We start from the raw sequence: 18,070 nt of genomic DNA, 5'->3' as shown, positions 1-18,070 counted from the left end.
TTTCTGTTTTCTGTTATTGTGGGGAAAGCTTTCGCTGAAAAAAGCCAATCGACAAGCTCAACACGACGCAATGAGCTTGTCGATCTGCCATTTTCAGCGAAAGCTTTCCCCACAATATACCGATGCTGGGGTTTAAGTGGTTAAACCACACTGGGACAATATTATCAGTCACTGCAAAATTTGCATATTATAAACCATGTTCTCCTCAAATTAAACAAAACGATTCTCGTGTTTAATACAAAGAATTTAATTTATTACAGTGACATATATCCTTTGTTACATAAAATCTGCTACAGCAAAGTATGTTATACTTCCCTTGCAAATACAAGTAAATATGGGTGGGAAAACGGTGTCAGCCTTCTAAATGACGTTGTGCAAAATATCCAACAAACTAAATACATAGATATTTCATATTTATGGCCCATACTGGCGTGTGTGAAAGAAGTTAAAAATAAACTGATATTCCTTTTGTAAAGAGTGTCAGGTGGCTCGGGAAAAGAAAATTGCCATCATTTACATCAAATAACTTGGACAATCATTACACACATATGAGTTGGGGGGGGGGGGGGGGGGGGGGGATGACACTTAGGAATTGCTGTGGATTTACTGCACATTTTCTGGAAAGACTTCACATATAGGCAGTTTGGATTGCAACATGCTAATTTCCCAGCGAGTGGATTTTCAGACCATTTTTTCCAGATCACAATGATCTTGGATTCTCCTATAAGCTTAACAATGACATTCTGGTCACCTTCCTTATGCATCTGGGAAAACAAGATTGAAATGCCCATGAAAGCACGAGAATAATTTAGTTCACAATGGGGACTGAAAAGACAAAGGAGCGAAATTAATGACTTGATTTTGACTAAAATGGGGGAAGAAACATGACTGACATATGATCCTATTCAGGCATAAGAGAATTGATGTCTATTGACTGGTGAATATGAATATTTCCATAAGGGCAAATGGAAAAAGAAATTGTACCAATAAATAATTATGAAATTTTCACCATTTATAACACTTCTGAAAATAAAACATTTGCACCTTCATACATACTGAGAACTATGCAAGTTGAAACATTTAGAAGGTAAAATTGATTAGACATCGGAGTATAAATAAATAGCATAAAAGCAGTTGTGCCTTAATAAAAAATAAAAAAAAATACGGGCCAAATGAAATGGCACGTCGTGCTCAATTTCCGTGAAAAACAAACAAACCAAAAGAAAAGCGAAACATATCACAGCTTAAAATTTAGGCATTGCCAATATCTATTTACAGTGTCTTGAAGAAGTATTCAACCCTCCAACATTGATGACAAATCCACCACTCAGGGTAACATTTACCAGCTTCAAAATCACACCCCGAGACTCTTTCCTCCAGTGAAAAAAGAGATGCGAGTCAAACACCTTTTCCAGGCACTGTTAGCTTGTTGTGACACTGTGGCCAAATGTAACAAATGAAGACTAACATGCAGGGGGGAAATGGAAATGAAACAAAAATGGCAGTTACACAATGTCTTCTGAAAAGTTTGCTAAATAAATCTTAGCAGTTAAAAAACAAAAAGTGAGAGATGTCCCAAAGTGGTCAATATACTATGTCCATGTAACCAACACTGTCATAACCGCAATTTCGTACCATCTGAGAAAGAGACATTTTAACAAACTGACCTTTACATTTTAACAATGTGTAAAAAAAAAAAAGAAAAGAAAAAAAAGCCTTTTCAAAACAATATTATTTATTTGGACATGCCAAAGAAAGATGACCTATTATATGCAACAAAGCAATATATTTAACGCCCACTGGTTTCTTTTCTGGCAGATGAAACTGTTGTACCTGAAAAATATATCTCTTATATTCATTTGAATACCATACCTATTCTGAGGTAAAAAGGAAATGCCCCATCACTGGATAAGGGATAAAACGATGCTACAATTGATAAAAACTAATACAGCACATACATGTTTCTGCTTAATAATTAGGCTTGCCACAATGTGCTAATCGCGCTTTTCCAGAGCTGAATGTCCGAGAGCTTAACACTGACAATTTCAAGAGACATCATTCAGTGCTGCTGAAAACTTACTTCCTTCACTGCCATTTCGTCAAAGTTTTGGTCATGCTTAAAAAAAATAAAAATAAAAATAAAACAAAAATTAAGTGTTGTAAAATCTTATGTCTGATATATGTGTTTCTCTATATGCACAAAGACAAGGTTCTACTTGTTAAGGACAGCAAAAGGTTTAGGAGTATAGACCGGGCCGTTACACTTCATTCAAAACCCTAAAATACACTCAGGCATGTAACAGACAATAACTGGCAAGACTCACTGGCAGGAATTGGAACCTTTCTATTTCCCCCGAAAAACTTAAATCACAAAATGTGCAATACCGGCTAATACAATCAATCACTCTTTGTGCCACTGTGAAATGGGTAGATAATTGGTTTTGTCTTGCTTTGTACATAATCACCTGAACTTAAATAAAGGGAGTAGGGAGGAATTCTAAAAAGCGGCAAATGTAAAAAAAACAAAAAACTAAACAAAACAAACAGAACAGGAAATAAGAGATAAGAACACATGGTCTAGTATTTTTGTGTTGCAGCACGAGGGGTGTCTGCATGATGTGCCTGTGTATAGGTTAGTGTGCTAGATGCACGCGACAAGGATCATGGCAAGAAGGACTTCATTCAGCCTTGTGGAATGAAGGAACTAGGCAATTGTTTTGAACATATGATGGTCTCAGCTCCACCTTCACCCTCAAAAGAGTGCAAAAATATCCCAATGCATGTGAGCCCTGAAGGGGCTTTCCCACTCACTAGAATTCAGCAAACTCTTTTGCACATTTTTCTGTTTCTGAGACACGAACGTCCTCCTCTTCGTAATCGTCAAAGTTGCTTGTGTCTCCTGGTCCTCTGCACTTTGGCATGAAGGGGGCCTCAACCTGTAAATACAGGAGATAACTAAACTGAGGACACCACTCCAAAGAATATAAAATTATCACACATATCACACATCACACATTTTTCACCCCAAAATGGTGAATATATATAACACATTTTTTGTGAAATAAAATAAAATAAACAAGCAAAAAAATTATATAATCACATTCTTGAACAATAAATAGTCGGTACCTACCTTCCTCTCGTAGATGGCGATCCAGTCTGTTGTGGAGAACCACTTGTGGTTTTTGATGTCGTTTACGCCATTCTTCAAGTTTCCAAATCTCTTTGTCAAGTCTACCTGTAGCAGGTTTCTCAGCAGATCCTTCAAGTCAGAGCTAAAGTGAGAGGGGAATCGTACCTATGGAACCGAAGAAGATGTGGATTGCTGGTTATAAAATATGGACGATATGACACCCTTAACTGAATGCTTCAAACTAGCTCTATTCCACAACTGTGTTGGAATAAAGCTGGGTTTGGAGTAGAGCTCGACCGATTCCAGATTTTTGGGTCCGATGGCGATTTTGGAGAGTCATACACCACATTTTATCAATGTTTTAAACGATATAAGGGGGGGGGTACTTTTTGACAGATTAAAATAAATAAAGCATACATTTTAAACTTCGATATACAGACCTGCCAACCATGGGAAAATGTTTTGAGTACCACACACGCGCTTTCGCGCCACGTCCGCGCCGCCTCGCTTACACGGTAATTTCCCACTCGCCTCCATATCACCAAGTTATTCAACGTATGAATCAGCTTCTTATTCTGAGTAATAGAAATGTTGTGTTTGATATCATATCATTAATTACAATATCATGTTGATAAGTTATATACTCTGCGATTACTGTAGTCCCGAGTTTCCAGAAGGTGGCGTGCTCATTTCCTGTTCCAGTTCAGCTGCCGATACTTTGATTGACTCAGATTTGAACTGGAGACACATGTGAAGGTGTCATGTGTTTCTGGGTCAAACCTGCAGCCAAGCCAATCAAACAAAGCTGGAAATCTGGGACAACAGTAGGCACAGAGCCTACCGACTCAACACAATAGAAATGTTTTCATCAGCATCATCAGCCCCAATTCACATGTATGCTATTTCCTACATGCATGTACAAGATAAGAAATACAGTCAGACCTCTCACCTGTTCATCAACACCGGAACACCAATCAAGCACACTAGACACCACAAAGTCAAAGGTAGTCATGCACGCATGCAGACACACAAGGCAGACACACAAGACACAGACACACAATTTGAGCTTGTGAGCTACGGCTTGGCTGTGGCCTGCTATTATTATAGTATATTAAAGTAATACCATGCTGAAAATTCCTTTGTTGCTGATTTATTGGTGTGGCTTAATTTTCTCTTTTCAGCCTAGCAGCTCTGATGGAATTGCTATCATTTATGTTTGAGGTCTGAGGTTATCAGCATCGTAGTGATAGCAGGCCACCACCTACAGTATTGCAACACATCATGAGCACTTATTTTCACTCTGGGGATATACTACCTGAATACATTTTTGTAGTAATTCTATCCCCTTTAATTCACAACACTGGACAATACCAGTACTTGCTAATCCATGATGACTAATGTCAATATCTTGCAAATACATAGGCTATATAACATTAGACTAACATTAACTTAATTCAATTCACAATTTCAACTCCCACAGGACAAATGCATATTATATCAAATAGGATATGCATTTGCTGTGTGCGTTTGCAACAAAGTAGCCAATCGGGTGCAAGCTATCCGTCCGACCTATGGGATTCCTCCCTACTAGTTGCTTCTGTCCCGTTGGCTGCAAACATGTTGCAACCTAGTTGATCCTTTAAGCATACATTCTCGAGCACATCTCTTAGTTTCACAAACACTTGTCATTGAGGTGATTTCTAAAGATTGCAACGACACGCAGCATCTCTTCCACCCAGCATCATACTGACAAATACAAAGAGAGGGAGTGAGGAAGCCACAGAGATTCAAAGATCAGATCCAGTACTAAAATTTCTGCCTCCTCCATCCGTTACGGTGAAATTGGTGACCTGCCAAAATATGTGACCATCTTATGGACTTCAAATAATGCACATTGAGGTCTTGCAATACATGCCCTAAGGCAGAAATTTGAGTATTGGGTTCTGGCTAAAGAGAGAAAAAGAGGGAGAGAGACACAGAACACGCATCCTGGCAGACCTGCACAGCGCGTAGACTTGAGTACTGCACAATTAAACTCACGAGGTGTAAAGGTTTGCGTACTTTGGAGGGACAAATCACACCAGCATACTTTGATGTCAAAATGTGTATCTGGTACTCATAATTCGTATAAGTTGGCAGATCTGAATATGAAAAGAACATTTAACTTCAATTATAAAATGAACAAGAAAACAAGTAAATATGAAATATACATAAACTGAAATTTACTGCCCTTTTAAAAACAGACGATCTACCAGCTCACAACCTTTCGAGACACGCTGCGAGCTTGTAGATCTGCTACTTTGAAAAAATCTTTGAAAACATTGTACATTTTCAACTATAATGGCATGCCCAAAATAAGGATGTCAGGCTTAAAGTTGTTATAAATCAGGACACATCAAATGCATAATTGCTAATACCTGTAGTAATTTCTTTTTTATAATGGCCATATATCGGTTGGTCGGTCTCTAATTTGGAGCCTTCCATTAAGTAAGCTAGTACTATCACTCAAGTCGCTAAGCTGACAATCGTGGACTGAATGGACTGTTCCCAAAAAAAACACCACTTCACGGCAATAATATCTCTGGCTTGTTTTTGTTTTAATCCTGGCATTAGAATTTAAAAATGTTATGCTAACATGAGTCCCTCTCTGCTGACCAAGAGTACTTTGTTCGAGCTGTTGTTTTGGAAATAACTCAACTTTTGAACGAGCTCAAGCCAGAGCTTATCGAGATGAAAATACACTACCTTGTTTACACGAAAATGCAGGCTAAAGATAACATAATTTATTAATCAGACGGTGTATCATGCCTTAAATACTGTAGATCATCTACAAGCTCACAATGATGCTTGTAGATGAGCTATTCTTTGATTCACGTTACATCTACAGCCACTAGTTTAAATGTTTGTTTTCAAAATGTGCTACTTCCTACAACCTGTTCTTTCAGCTCGAGTCCAAAGGCACAACAGGCTTTCACCGTCGCTCACTCATAACCTCGTCTCATTGGCTACTGTAAATGCCAATCAATATCGGTGATATGTCTCGCCCTAACTGACTGTTTTCAGAGGCAATTAGAACCAAATATGATGGTTTCTGACCATGTGATGGGAATTTATCAAGTGCATATCGAACCAATATTATTAAGAACCGTGGCATCACTACTGTCTGCACCTTGCCAGATACAATCTTCTCGTAGATCTGGATAGGCTGATCTGCAAAGAAGGGAGGATAACCAGCTGCCATTTCATAGATCAGGACACCCAGGGCCCACCAGTCCACAGCTTTGTTGTAGCCCTGGGAAACAAAATCAGGAACATAACAAATATTACATTATCATCCAACATCACTTAAAAAGAGCACTTCCCCCATTTTCAACCCATCTTCATATAATTGGTCCTCATCAATGCTCATTATAAGATACTTGGGTCTGTGTCTCAGAGGAGGGCTGTGGACAATCCTGCCTACCAGTGACATCGGTAGGGAGGTTTGGCCATTTCAACCCTTTATTTTTTCATCAACACTAGAACAATGGCTTCTATTTCAGCTTACTAACTTTCCATGAAGAGAAAGACTGTAGCTATTAGTTTGGAATCACACATTATGAACGGTCTATAGCCCACCTCTGGTACACAGAGCTAGGAGACAGAAATGGTCTTCTTAATGTCATCTTATAATGCCATTAATACGGACCAATTATAACAAGATACGGTTGAAAATGAGTGATGTGCTCCTTTAAGGTGCAAACAAACCAAAGATGTCAGTAAATGCTCCTGTGTATCAAGTTCTGCAGGAACATGGCTGGCTCACCTTGCTGAGGATGATCTCTGGAGCCAAGTACTCAGGGGTTCCACACAATGTCCAGGTCCTGCCTTTTACTCTCTTGGCAAAGCCAAAGTCTGTGACCTGAGGGAGCATGAGAACATCCTCCTCATCATCAAATGTTTTGTTAACTAGGCCTAACAGCCTAGGCCTATGACATTTTAATTTAAACTTGATTTAAATAGACACTTTGGAGCTTGGAAATTACAGACCAATTACTTTATTGTCATTATCACGATAACAACAATGTCTCGATATAATTGTTGGCTATTATAAGTGTCTTGAGACAACTTGTTATTTGGTGCTATAACACAATTGTATTAATTGAACTATCGCTGCTATGTCTCTCTCCTTTGTAGTGACTCTCTCGCTGAACACTGGTTATTTTGCTGAGCAACTTACTAACCCATTGTTGCTGGCTGTTTGGCTGAGCAACATAGTCTTTAACCTTTAGCTTAGCGACTAACTTATCTTGGCTAGTGATTGGCTTCCCTCCTGAGTTTGAAATGTATAAAATCCAACACGGCCATACTTTTAGTCCAGGGGTCTTCAACTTTTTCAGGCCAAGGACAAACAAAGTAACCTCCTGTCACATAAAGATTTGCTGGGTACGCCACCCTAAGAGGTCCCACAACCCATAGGGTTGAAGACTCTATATTAAGCCCGAGTTAAACTTTGTTGCAAAAATAAAATATACCAAGTATAAATCAGGCATTGCAGACTACATATTTCAGTCATCATTCACTTGTTGTCGAAATATCGTGATAAATTTCCTATCGTTGAGTTTTTGTTATGGTTGCATCCCTTTTGCACACACCATCTAAACTAATAATAATAATAATAATAAACTTTATTTGTATAGCACCTTTCATGACATGAAATGCAGCGCAAAGTGCTTTACAGAGCAAGAATACAGCTACAGTTACAACCAATTTAACAATAAAGCAAACAAAAAATAAAATAAAATAAAAGCAAAAGCATAAAACATTAAAATAGGCAATACAGTGAGGACTTAAAAATCAACCAAAGAGTCAGCTAAAAGCAAGAGTGAAGAAATAGGTCTTGAGCTGTGCTTTAAAGCTATCGACAGAGGCTGCCTCTTTTAGGTGTAATGGGAGTTTATTCCACACTGTTGGTCCGTAAAAGCAGAATGCTGCTTCACCGTATTTTTTATATGTCATTTTAGGCACCTCGAGTAGGTCAGCACTTGAAGACCTGAGGGTCCGGTTTGGAACATGTCTCTCTAGGCAGTCATAGAGGTAGGAAGGTGCCAGACCATTTAGAGCTTTATAAACTATTAAAAGAATTTTAAAATCAATCCTAAAAACAACCGGGAGCCAGTGTAGTGAAGCTAGAACTGGAGTGATATGTTCTCTCATTCTAGTTTTAGTTAAAATTCTGGCTGCCGCATTTTGAACAAGTTGTAATCTGTCAGTTGTTTTCTTAGGCAGGCCAGAGTAGAGTGCATTGCAGTAATCAAGCCGAGAGAAAACAAAAGCGTGGATCAGCGTTTTTGCGTCGTCTAACGACAGATAGTCTCTAATTCGCGCAATATTTCTAAGATGAAAGAAAGCAATCTTGGTGACATGATTAATGTGTGCATTAAAATTCAATTCAGAATCGATAATAACCCCCAGGTTCTTTACTGTGGTGTTACTTTCTACAGCCAGGTTACCAAGTCTACTTATTATTGATTCTCTCTGCTCACTGCAGCCAATTATGAGAATTTCTGTTTTATCCTCATTTAGCTTAAGAAAGTTCTCACTCATACAGCATTTTATACTGGACAGACAGGTCAACAATGGGTCTAGAGCGCAGGGGTCGTCTGGAGCTACCGAAAGATACAGCTGGGTATCATCAGCATAGAAATGGAAGTTCACTCCGTGATCGGCGATGAGTTCTCCCAGTGGTAGTATTTACAGGGAGAACAATAAGGGACCCAGAATTGAGCCCTGTGGAATACCAGAACAGATGTCATGTTTGTCTGAGTCAAAATTAGCTAGGCTGACAAAATAGCTTCTGCCTGTTAGGTAAGAGTAAAACCAAGACAAGGAACTTGAAAACTGGACATACATCACTGACAGCGTACCTGAATGTACCCATGTTGATCTATGAGCAGGTTTTCGGGCTTCAGGTCTCTGTAGATGAGGTCTAAAGAGTGGAGGTACTCAAAGGTGAGCACTATCTGAGCTGCATAAAATCGTGCGTGGTGTTCACTGAGAAAATTACACACAAGAGACAGACACCACATTAAACAAGCAAAGACAAAAATGTAATGGCCTGCATAATCACTTCCTGCTCCTAGAAAAACTGTTCAACAAGAAATGACACTTTAAAGACTTTGTATTCAAGATTTAAAAAGCTATTTATCTAACCTTATTAAATACTTTAGAATTTTAAACAATTAAATGTAAGGCATTTTAAGGCATTTTACTCTAGGGACCTGTCGTCACCTTGGTGACAAAAGGCCTTTTGCATGAATGAGTGAGTGGATATTCAGCCGTCAGACGGGATTTTTAAATTAAATGCTATTAAGCCTTCGGGTGCCCTTCATTTTTTCTGCTCTGCCTCAACAAACCCATACCTAGAGTCCTAGACATAACTGTACTAACCGTGCAAAACTTCAAATAAAATGATTTAATTAAACACACTATAAACGTAACCATATTAATAGCGCCTAACCTGAACCAGCTGCAAGCTATAACCATATGGTTATAGCTTGGGGTAGATCGGAGGGCCGATCTACCCCAATCAAACCAATCAAATGGGGTGGATCGGAGGGCCGACGGCTGAATATCCCCTACCTTACACGTGTAGACCTGTACCTGAATCTCCCGATGCGTCTGAGGTGTGAGAACATTTCCCCACCAGGAACATATTCCATCACCATGTATAGATTTGAGTTGTCCTGTTAAACAGAGTGAGAGAATTCAATATCTACTGTAGTACTTTCATGTGTGTCTTTCATGATTGCAAATAAACAATAGCCATCAACCAAACACCAGTGCATTTTCTCTGTTGATGTTATGTTTTTGCTAAACTGAACACATAGGCCGGCAGATACAGTAAACAAATATTTTGTTCTAATATGCAGTATATAGCTGGCTGATAAAACTGTGAAATTGACCTGCAAATCTTGCGTTGTACTGAATACTTTGTCTTGAACAGAAACAGTTTAAGTTTCATGCACTAGGTGACCTTGACAAAACAAATAGGGAGCCTGGTAAAGGGTTCCATGTTATCAGTTACAGTAGCTAGAACAGAGGCAAGTGTGTACTTTGAAGGAGTACTCCAATCTGACGAGGAAGGGGAAGGAGACAGCCTGCAGTATCCTCTTCTCATTTAGTGTGTGTTCTATTTGCTTCAGCTTCACCACCTATGATTCATAAACACACACAAACATGAACAGAATAGACAGTCGTTATCATATCATTTGGATGTATTCTTGGAGATCTGTACATTTGTTCTGTTAGCTACTAGTGCCAAATTGAGCAAAGCTTTGCCATTTGAAGCTGAGGGCCTTTTGAAAACCGTGTTGTGTGACTTTTGAAGTGTGTTTGATGGACTGATAAAGGTCAGTTCACAAAATGTCAGAAAACCAAAGGCAACCAGTTCAAAAGCCATGCTACAGAAACTGCTCTTTTTCTGTAACTTATCAACAATGGAACTGGATAAAATGTATTCCATCCATCAACGTCTATGTAGTGAAGACATGCTAATGACTTTCACTTCAGTATTTCCAGATATAAGCACTTGTGTGAAGCACCTCTGAGGTTTTCAGTTGAACCACGTTTGAAATGTACCGATATGAGATGAAACTTTCCATTTCCTTCTGTGAGGTGCAGCATTTAGCAACAACATTAGAGTATCACTGCACAGATTCAGCTCAGAATTGACACATGATTGTTTCAGTTCAAAACCATCACCCACTTTCTGTTTGTCCAGGATCTTCATGGCGTAGAACTGGTCTGTTGCTTTATGTTTGACGAGCATGACTCGCCCAAACGAGCCAGTGCCAAGGGTCTTGAGCCTCTCAAAGTCATCCAGGCCAGTTGTGCTCTGAGGAAACATGTTATCATTCAAATCGGACATTTCTGTTCGTATACAGTATCTGTCTAGCACATTATACCACAATATTTCCACAAGTCATATCCACTGAGGTATCTAAAAGTTTGCAGAGAAACTTAGGCTTAAGTTGAGAAGAAATGTTTTGATTGGACACCATTGGCATCAGGTATACTGTATTTTGTTAAGAAACCAGAACTGAAACACAGAAAAAACATAACTCACCAGGCATATGACCTGTTTTTTTCAGAGTATTATGGCACAATAAAAGTCATGCTTTCAAATCTATATTATATAAATGTTTTTAAGTAAAGGAAGTGGCTTTTATAATAATTTGCTTGATTAAGCAAATGAGACAAAATGGTCAGACAGAACTTTATTTTATTTATGTTACCTGTGGTGGACACTCCCATTTTCTTAGAAAATCTTCTTTGGCTTTGGCTAAGAACTCTTTCACTAAGAAAAGTGACAAAAAAAGGAAAAATAATTAGGATGATGGTAAGGGCTAATATGTCAGATGGCTAACTTGGCAGGTAACATGTTTAAGGGAGGGAAACACTTCTACTCTATCAACCAAATAACTTACAATAAAGGTCAGGGCAATGTCAAGTACAGATGAGGTAGTACTGTATTTGACAATGAGGGAAAATCCTTTATAAACACAACAAATCCAAACACCAAGGCAGGCAATTTAAAATGATAAAGAGATGCAAAGAGCTCTTGTGGGCTTAACAGAATGGGTCAATTCAAAGAGACCATTCTGCATCCCTTTCAAACATTGCTGAGGGGAAAACAGCAATATAACATAAGCAGAGAAAGACCAAAAGGCAGAGCATAACTGGGTCTGCAGAGCAGGCATTAGAAAGACAGTGCAAAGTGAAAATCACAGCAGACACATGAGCTGTCCATAGTCACAGAGAAACATAATGCATCTTGGTCAAATTGCTGTGGCGCTTTCACAGGAGGTACATGCAGCCAGTAATTGTATGTGTATCTGTATATCTGTAAGTGTATAATCTATATTTATAACAGGTAGCCTAAATAGCCCCAATCAAACAAGAAGTTGTTGGAAAACATGTTGGCATATTTAGGCTAAGTATAAGGCCTATGATGCTGTGACAAAGTACGGTACACACAAAATGTTCTCTCTGTGATTTAGGAAAGCTTATGGAGAAATAAGCATACCAAAAGTCTCTACAGTTCACCAAGGGTTTGCAGGAACATTCACCCACATGGATGGAAATGATGGAGGAGAAAGAAAGGGAAGAAAGGTTTATGAAGTGCAAAAAACAAGAACATTGTAGTCAAGTGGATTAGATGCAACACACAACATAATGACATTGAAGACGACAATGTACACCTTCCATGTAAATGAAATAAAAGCCTGAATTTGGCTATTCTGGATGTTTATAACTTTTTCCTATGTCCATGGAAAGAATGTAGCCTAAAAAACAAACATACATATTATTGTTTCAATTGAATTGACATGTTTTTTCTTTTTTAAAGCTAAATTGTAGGTCAAATCAACATTGCAGTTCTCTGTAGTTAGGTGACACAACAATATATATTTTTTCCTATTCAGAATCTTAATTCCCAAGCAAGCTTTAGATTCTTTAAATTAACTATTGTGAATATATGAAGTTCTCATTGGCCTACCCTGGCGAACATTGATACAAATAGAACAGCTAAGACAAAGAACGAAAAAGCAAAAATGACTGAACAAATAAAGAAGATTACAAATAAAAAGTTAAAACATGTTAAGACATTTCATAGTTAGACATAGAAATATCAGAGAAAATGCCAGGACAACATATTATGATGAGGAGAGAAACTGAAGCACCAACAATGTTCTGCACTAGTACACAGTAATGTGTCCCATAGAATGTTTCAGACCAACCCGTTGCTCCTGAGCACAGGCCATCAACAGAGAAAACAAAGTGAGTGACATATTGACAGTTGGACACAGCTCTCAAATAAGCCTAAGTTCAACTTCCTGGTTGATCCGGAATAACCTATTTTTTCTTTACGAACTTCAATCAAAAAGGTTTGCTGATATAACAGACTGAATGACTTCTTTGTTCTTTCTTGAATTCTTTCTCTTTTTCGAAGTGATCTTACGAAACCTTCATTAGGAAATATTTTGAACGTTAGTAGGAGGAAGTTAAGAGAATCCTGTCTCTGGCAGATAAAGACAAACTCTAAAAACAAGACTGTTGCTTGTGGTTTTGAGACGTGACGAAACAATGGAGACCGACTACCAGAAGTAACTGAGACACCAGTGAAAACGTAGAACAATTTCATAATAAAATGTGGATCTTTAGAAAGATTTTCAGTATAAACTATCAAACACCAGTTACCCACAGAATTCTAAGCCTATAAAAGTTTTTCTTTAAAAGACAAACAAAACAAACTACAGCTCTTAGCAAGAGAGGAAGACTAACACCTGCATACAAACACAGCAAGACACTTACTGAATTTATCCCAAATGATGGTGAACTCAGAGACATAAGGCACCTCACTCTCTTGTCCTTTCTGATCTTGATTGCCCTTGCGATATCTGTGGAACAGTCGGCTGGCCAAGTCGTCCAGTTTCCCCTGGGCCATTTCACACAATTATTTCCCAGGCGTGTGACTGACAAAGCAAGCTCACAGCTAAAGTGGCGCTTTTTGACTTTATGTCATGGACTGCCAAACACTTCCTGTATGCAGTGAAGTGCAGTGTGTGATGCTTGGCTAACCACATACATTATAGTGGAGCTTCCTGTATGAGTGCTCTACTTCAGTTTGAGCAGTGTGCTGCAAATGTTATTAGTGGTTGCCCGAATAGGGCAACCAGACTATAGTACTCTACTATCTTTATTCTTCCTAGAATCTTTATTCTTCCTAGAATCTAGGAAGAATAAAGATATTAGAGTACTATAGTCTGGTTGCCCGGGCCTAAAGTGTATCTAGGACCTAGATAAACTTTATTTTGGCACGCTACTCCTCTCACAGTTTTTTTTCCCCAATTTCGTGCCATATGTCAAAATGACCGGCTTCAATGGGAATCGTGCACTTTTTAATGCTAAGAGATTGGTTACATAGTTTAATTGATATTGATTTATTAGTGCATTAAATTTCCCCATCCACTTTAATGGGAAAATGAAAAAACTCGATTTCAAGTATTTTTTTCTCAGAAACCGTAAGGGCTAGAGTTACAAGACTTGGAGGGGAGGTTCATAATTTAGTCTGAAATTACCCCAAAAAATAGTACACCAGTCGGCCTCATGGTGGCGCTATAAAAGCCCCCTTACGTTTTGGCCTATAACTCTTGAACCGTAGGTCGTAAAATATTTTTTTCCCTAGATTCCTTGGGTCTAGTTTTCTTAGTTATTCTATCAATTACTTTTTTTGATGAATCGAGCAATCAATTAGCAATTTGATCATTCGCTTTAATACATCAATGATCACGTGAAGAACTTCTTATAGATTTTTTATCATCGACTGAAACGATTAGTGTGATTATACCACTTAAGCCCTATGCTACTACTACTAGTGACGCATAAAAATAGCAAAACGCCAATATACAGCTTGTAAATCTGCTATTTTTGCTTTAGTTTAAAAAAATATTTAAATATATATTTTCCCCACCAAAATTGATATTCCTTTTAAAACCTAAAATCAATAATCGATTATTTTTTATAATCAATTAAAATTGATTAGTTCAAATAACTGTTGCACCCCTATGAACATCCAACTGCACATGTGTTTGTTGTGTTAGCTGAATTCATTTATATGATTTTCATGCACAACTACGTTTTCTGGCTGACAAGTGCAAAATATGCAAAACACACTTAAACAGTAGAACCTTCTAGGCCTAATGTCAAAACACTGCACGGCTGTGGTGCCTTAAAAGTACTGATAAGGACAACAACGCCCTCTAATTAGCCTTGAGACAGCTAACATAAAAGGTGATAACCAGGGTTGGGTAGTAACTGACTACAAGATTATGAAAAATTAAGTAACTATAATCTGCCCAGATTAAATCTGGAAAACATGTAATTAGATTATAGTTTAAAATTTGTTTTACAAATTTAGAATATGCCCATTTTCAACTCCCACCTCTGAAAGTTCAGCAGGACAGTCTGGGTCTCAATCCAGACCCCCTCTGCTAGATAGCCTCTCTCTGTGTTTTATTTGCATTGATGTGTTTAGATTTTTAACCACTTGAACCCAGCATCCATATTCTGGGGGGGAACATTAGCCAAAAATAGACAATATGCAAGCTCACAATGCATCGCTTTGTGATCTTGTAGATCGGCTATATTTTGTGTAGACGGAAAAAGCGGTCAAAGTACAGAGCCAACTCTGGTCCAATTGACTATGTCAGGGGGGTTTAAGTGGTTAAAGAGAAAAGTGAGTTTGTGGTTGTGGAATTCAAATTTTTGTGAGTGAGTAAATTGTTTTGAATAAAAAAAAGTGCAATATTTTCAATGTTGGATTTTGCAGCAATCCAAAAGTATTCAGATTGGATTACATTTTTTGTAATCCAAGGGATTAAATGACTAACTTCAAGCCATGTCATTTGTATTCATAAACTGACTACATTTCAAAGTAATCTGACCCAGTCACCCAACCCTGGTGCTAACACTCTATGGTGGGAGAACACAACAATGTCATTCTTGAGCCCACTTGCTTCATGCTTCATGTCAATAACATGTGTAGTCCTCACTACTGGCCACTTGCAGTGAGTGTTCTAGTCAATTAAGATTATGCTATTGTGAGGTCGCCCGCTGGCCTAGCGGTCCGGGCACATACCACATCACATATAGGCTCTAATGCAGCGTGACAGCGTGTCGCGGGTTCAATTCCCGATCCCGAGGACCTTTACTGCGTGTCACTTCCCTCTCTCCTGTTTATCTACACAACACTTGTACTATCAATTATTATTTTTATTTTTTTTAAAGATGATGCTTTTGTGGCACTCATTGTAAATTAGTAAATTGCTCTGAATGCCATTGCCAATAATGTAACTTTACCACCCAAAAGGGGCTGGTATCTTGTCGTGAGAACCCGGGTTCACAAAAATGAACCTGTGTTCTCTTTGTAACACACCATCACCTTAACATCTAATCTAACGTGTTTCTGTGTTAACTCTGACACAGTTTATCAGAAATGATGTTACTGTACACAAGCCCAGCTCCTCCTTGTAGAAAGCTAGTCACAGGTCTGTGCAACAACACAGACAACTGCCAATGAGAGAGCAGGTTAAGACCGGGATTCTCTAGACAGGCAACAAGGCACGGCAGTTTAGTGGATTAGCTCGGTCATTACTGACAAAAGCATTCAAAACATGATTGCCCTCTGGCTATTGCTTTTCAGGTAACAGGATGAAAGCAAGAGATAGAGAGAGCAATCTGGATAATGTTAATATTTCTTTTCAATTTGTGTACAGCCTCATTTAGGAGCATCCATCCACACATATATTTAGTATCAACACAATGAGAACAATGTAAGAAAGCAGTGACCCTAACATTTTGATTTACTGTAAATTAAAGGGGAGTGGAAATTGCTTTTCTGTAAGCTCCCAAAGAATATGGATAGCCGACTTTAAATATTGTTTGCCAGTTGCTGCAAGGGTGTGATGTATGGTTCATTGTCAGCTAGTTGGTTATCATCAATCCTTAATCTAGTTATTATAAACTAACAATAGAAATCAATGAATAGCAGCTGTCTGTATCAGCTAAATCAATAGCAGCTAACTAGCCAGCATAGCCTGTCGCTGCTATCAAATACCTGTTGGTGTTAGGCAGGCCTTTCACTGCAGCTACAACAGAACTGCTGATGTTATCTGGCTGGAACAGCAGCTAACGTTCCCAGCTTACGTAGTCAGTGAGCGACTGTGTTGTGCCCTTCCTGCAACCGTTAAACGCCAAGATATCCATCTCGAACATTGGCAAGCTAATTTGAAAGCATCTCACCACTGACTGAACCAAAGGATCCAGTCTCTTCGAAACCACTGCATGAATAAAACAGCTGACAGTGTGTGTGTGTGTGTGTGTGTGTGTGTGTGTGTGTGTGTGTGTGTGTGTGTGTGTGTGTGTGTGTGTGTGCTGCAACGGTGACACTTGCCTGTGCTGCTGCCCCAGTGTCACATTATAACACTTTAATTATTGATGCATTTAGGACGCGAAAGACCATTGCCATCGAGCTAAAAACCTGGCCGTGGTACAACAGGGGGGACCCTTTCCGACCAACAAGGGGGTCCTAGTGTAACTGTAACAGCTAACCCAGCCTGCTAGCTCAGCTGATGCCCCACCAAAGATGGTCCTCCTCTAACAGGCCTGTGTTCTTCCAACTCTGTGCCAACACAACGGCTTAAACGATGCTCTTCTTCGGTAAACCGGTGCATTCACGGTCATTATTTTGTAAATAAACTCACCGCTTTCTTGCTCGTTGCCTTTCTTGGCCGTGGCTGCGTTCCCCATGGTAGGAAGACAGGGCGATGATGCACAACAGCTGAGCTGAGCTACAGGCTAGGATGGTGTGATGGTGGTGGTGACGATTAGCTAACAGCTAGCTAACGAGATTTCAGCTGATGTTAGCTGGCTGGCTAACAACAACAACATCAATAATGTCCTTGTTTTCTCTTGGAACGTGGATCCCTACGACCGTGTGCTCCGCGAAATGCCCTGTTTGGTCGGCGCTTATTCTTCTGCACGACGCAGTGTGATATTTCTAAATTAAACAGACCTCCAGTGAAATGAAAACATTCTCCTGGACTTGTCACCTCCTCCTCAGCCTCTATGTCGTTGTACCAGTGGACAGTGTTGCCAGGTTTTGCAAGAGAAATAAGCAACCAGGTCTAGGAAAACAAGCCCAAAAGAAGCGACTGAGCACTCTACCCTTTGGCTAAATACATAGCAGCAGATCTATAAGCTCACAATGCGTCGCGCTGTGAGCTTGTACATCTGTTATTTTCAAAGAAAAATCTTGGAAAAAAGGGAACATTTAGGAATATTTTCAAATCCACCAAATCTTATCTTAGGCACAACATATTTTCAGAAGGTTGGGTGTAC

The 18,070-nt window shown here is 39.0% G+C and overlaps 1 protein-coding gene across 4 annotated transcripts; it reads right to left on the bottom strand.

The window, feature by feature from the left end:
* Positions 1-223: 223 nt before the first annotated feature.
* prkacba (protein kinase, cAMP-dependent, catalytic, beta a) lies at positions 224-17,798 on the bottom strand. 4 transcript variants are annotated; one of them, XM_084066580.1, is made up of 10 exons: positions 17,434-17,798; positions 11,407-11,468; positions 10,878-11,006; positions 10,225-10,323; positions 9,752-9,855; positions 9,037-9,163; positions 6,936-7,031; positions 6,300-6,422; positions 3,131-3,295; positions 224-2,936 (listed from the first exon to the last, which is right to left on the bottom strand). In XM_084066580.1, exons 1-10 carry the CDS (start codon positions 17,477-17,479, stop codon positions 2,811-2,813), a joined length of 1,077 nt encoding a protein of 358 aa, XP_083922706.1. In that variant the 5' UTR covers positions 17,480-17,798; the 3' UTR covers positions 224-2,810. The 4 variants fall into 4 exon arrangements, with proteins under 4 accessions (XP_083922706.1, XP_083922707.1, XP_083922704.1 ...); XM_084066581.1 differs by having other exon boundaries at positions 9,773-9,855; XM_084066578.1 differs by lacking the exon at positions 17,434-17,798 and adding an exon at positions 13,484-13,680.
* Between the last annotated feature and the right edge of the window lie 272 nt (positions 17,799-18,070).

Source organism: Gymnoscopelus microlampas (genome assembly GCF_963454915.1).
Source record: "Gymnoscopelus microlampas genome assembly, chromosome: 9".
NCBI classification, from domain to species: domain Eukaryota; kingdom Metazoa; phylum Chordata; class Actinopteri; order Myctophiformes; family Myctophidae; genus Gymnoscopelus; species Gymnoscopelus microlampas.
Note: the sequence above shows the minus strand (reverse complement) of the source record. Positions and strands in the feature narration are given on the sequence as shown.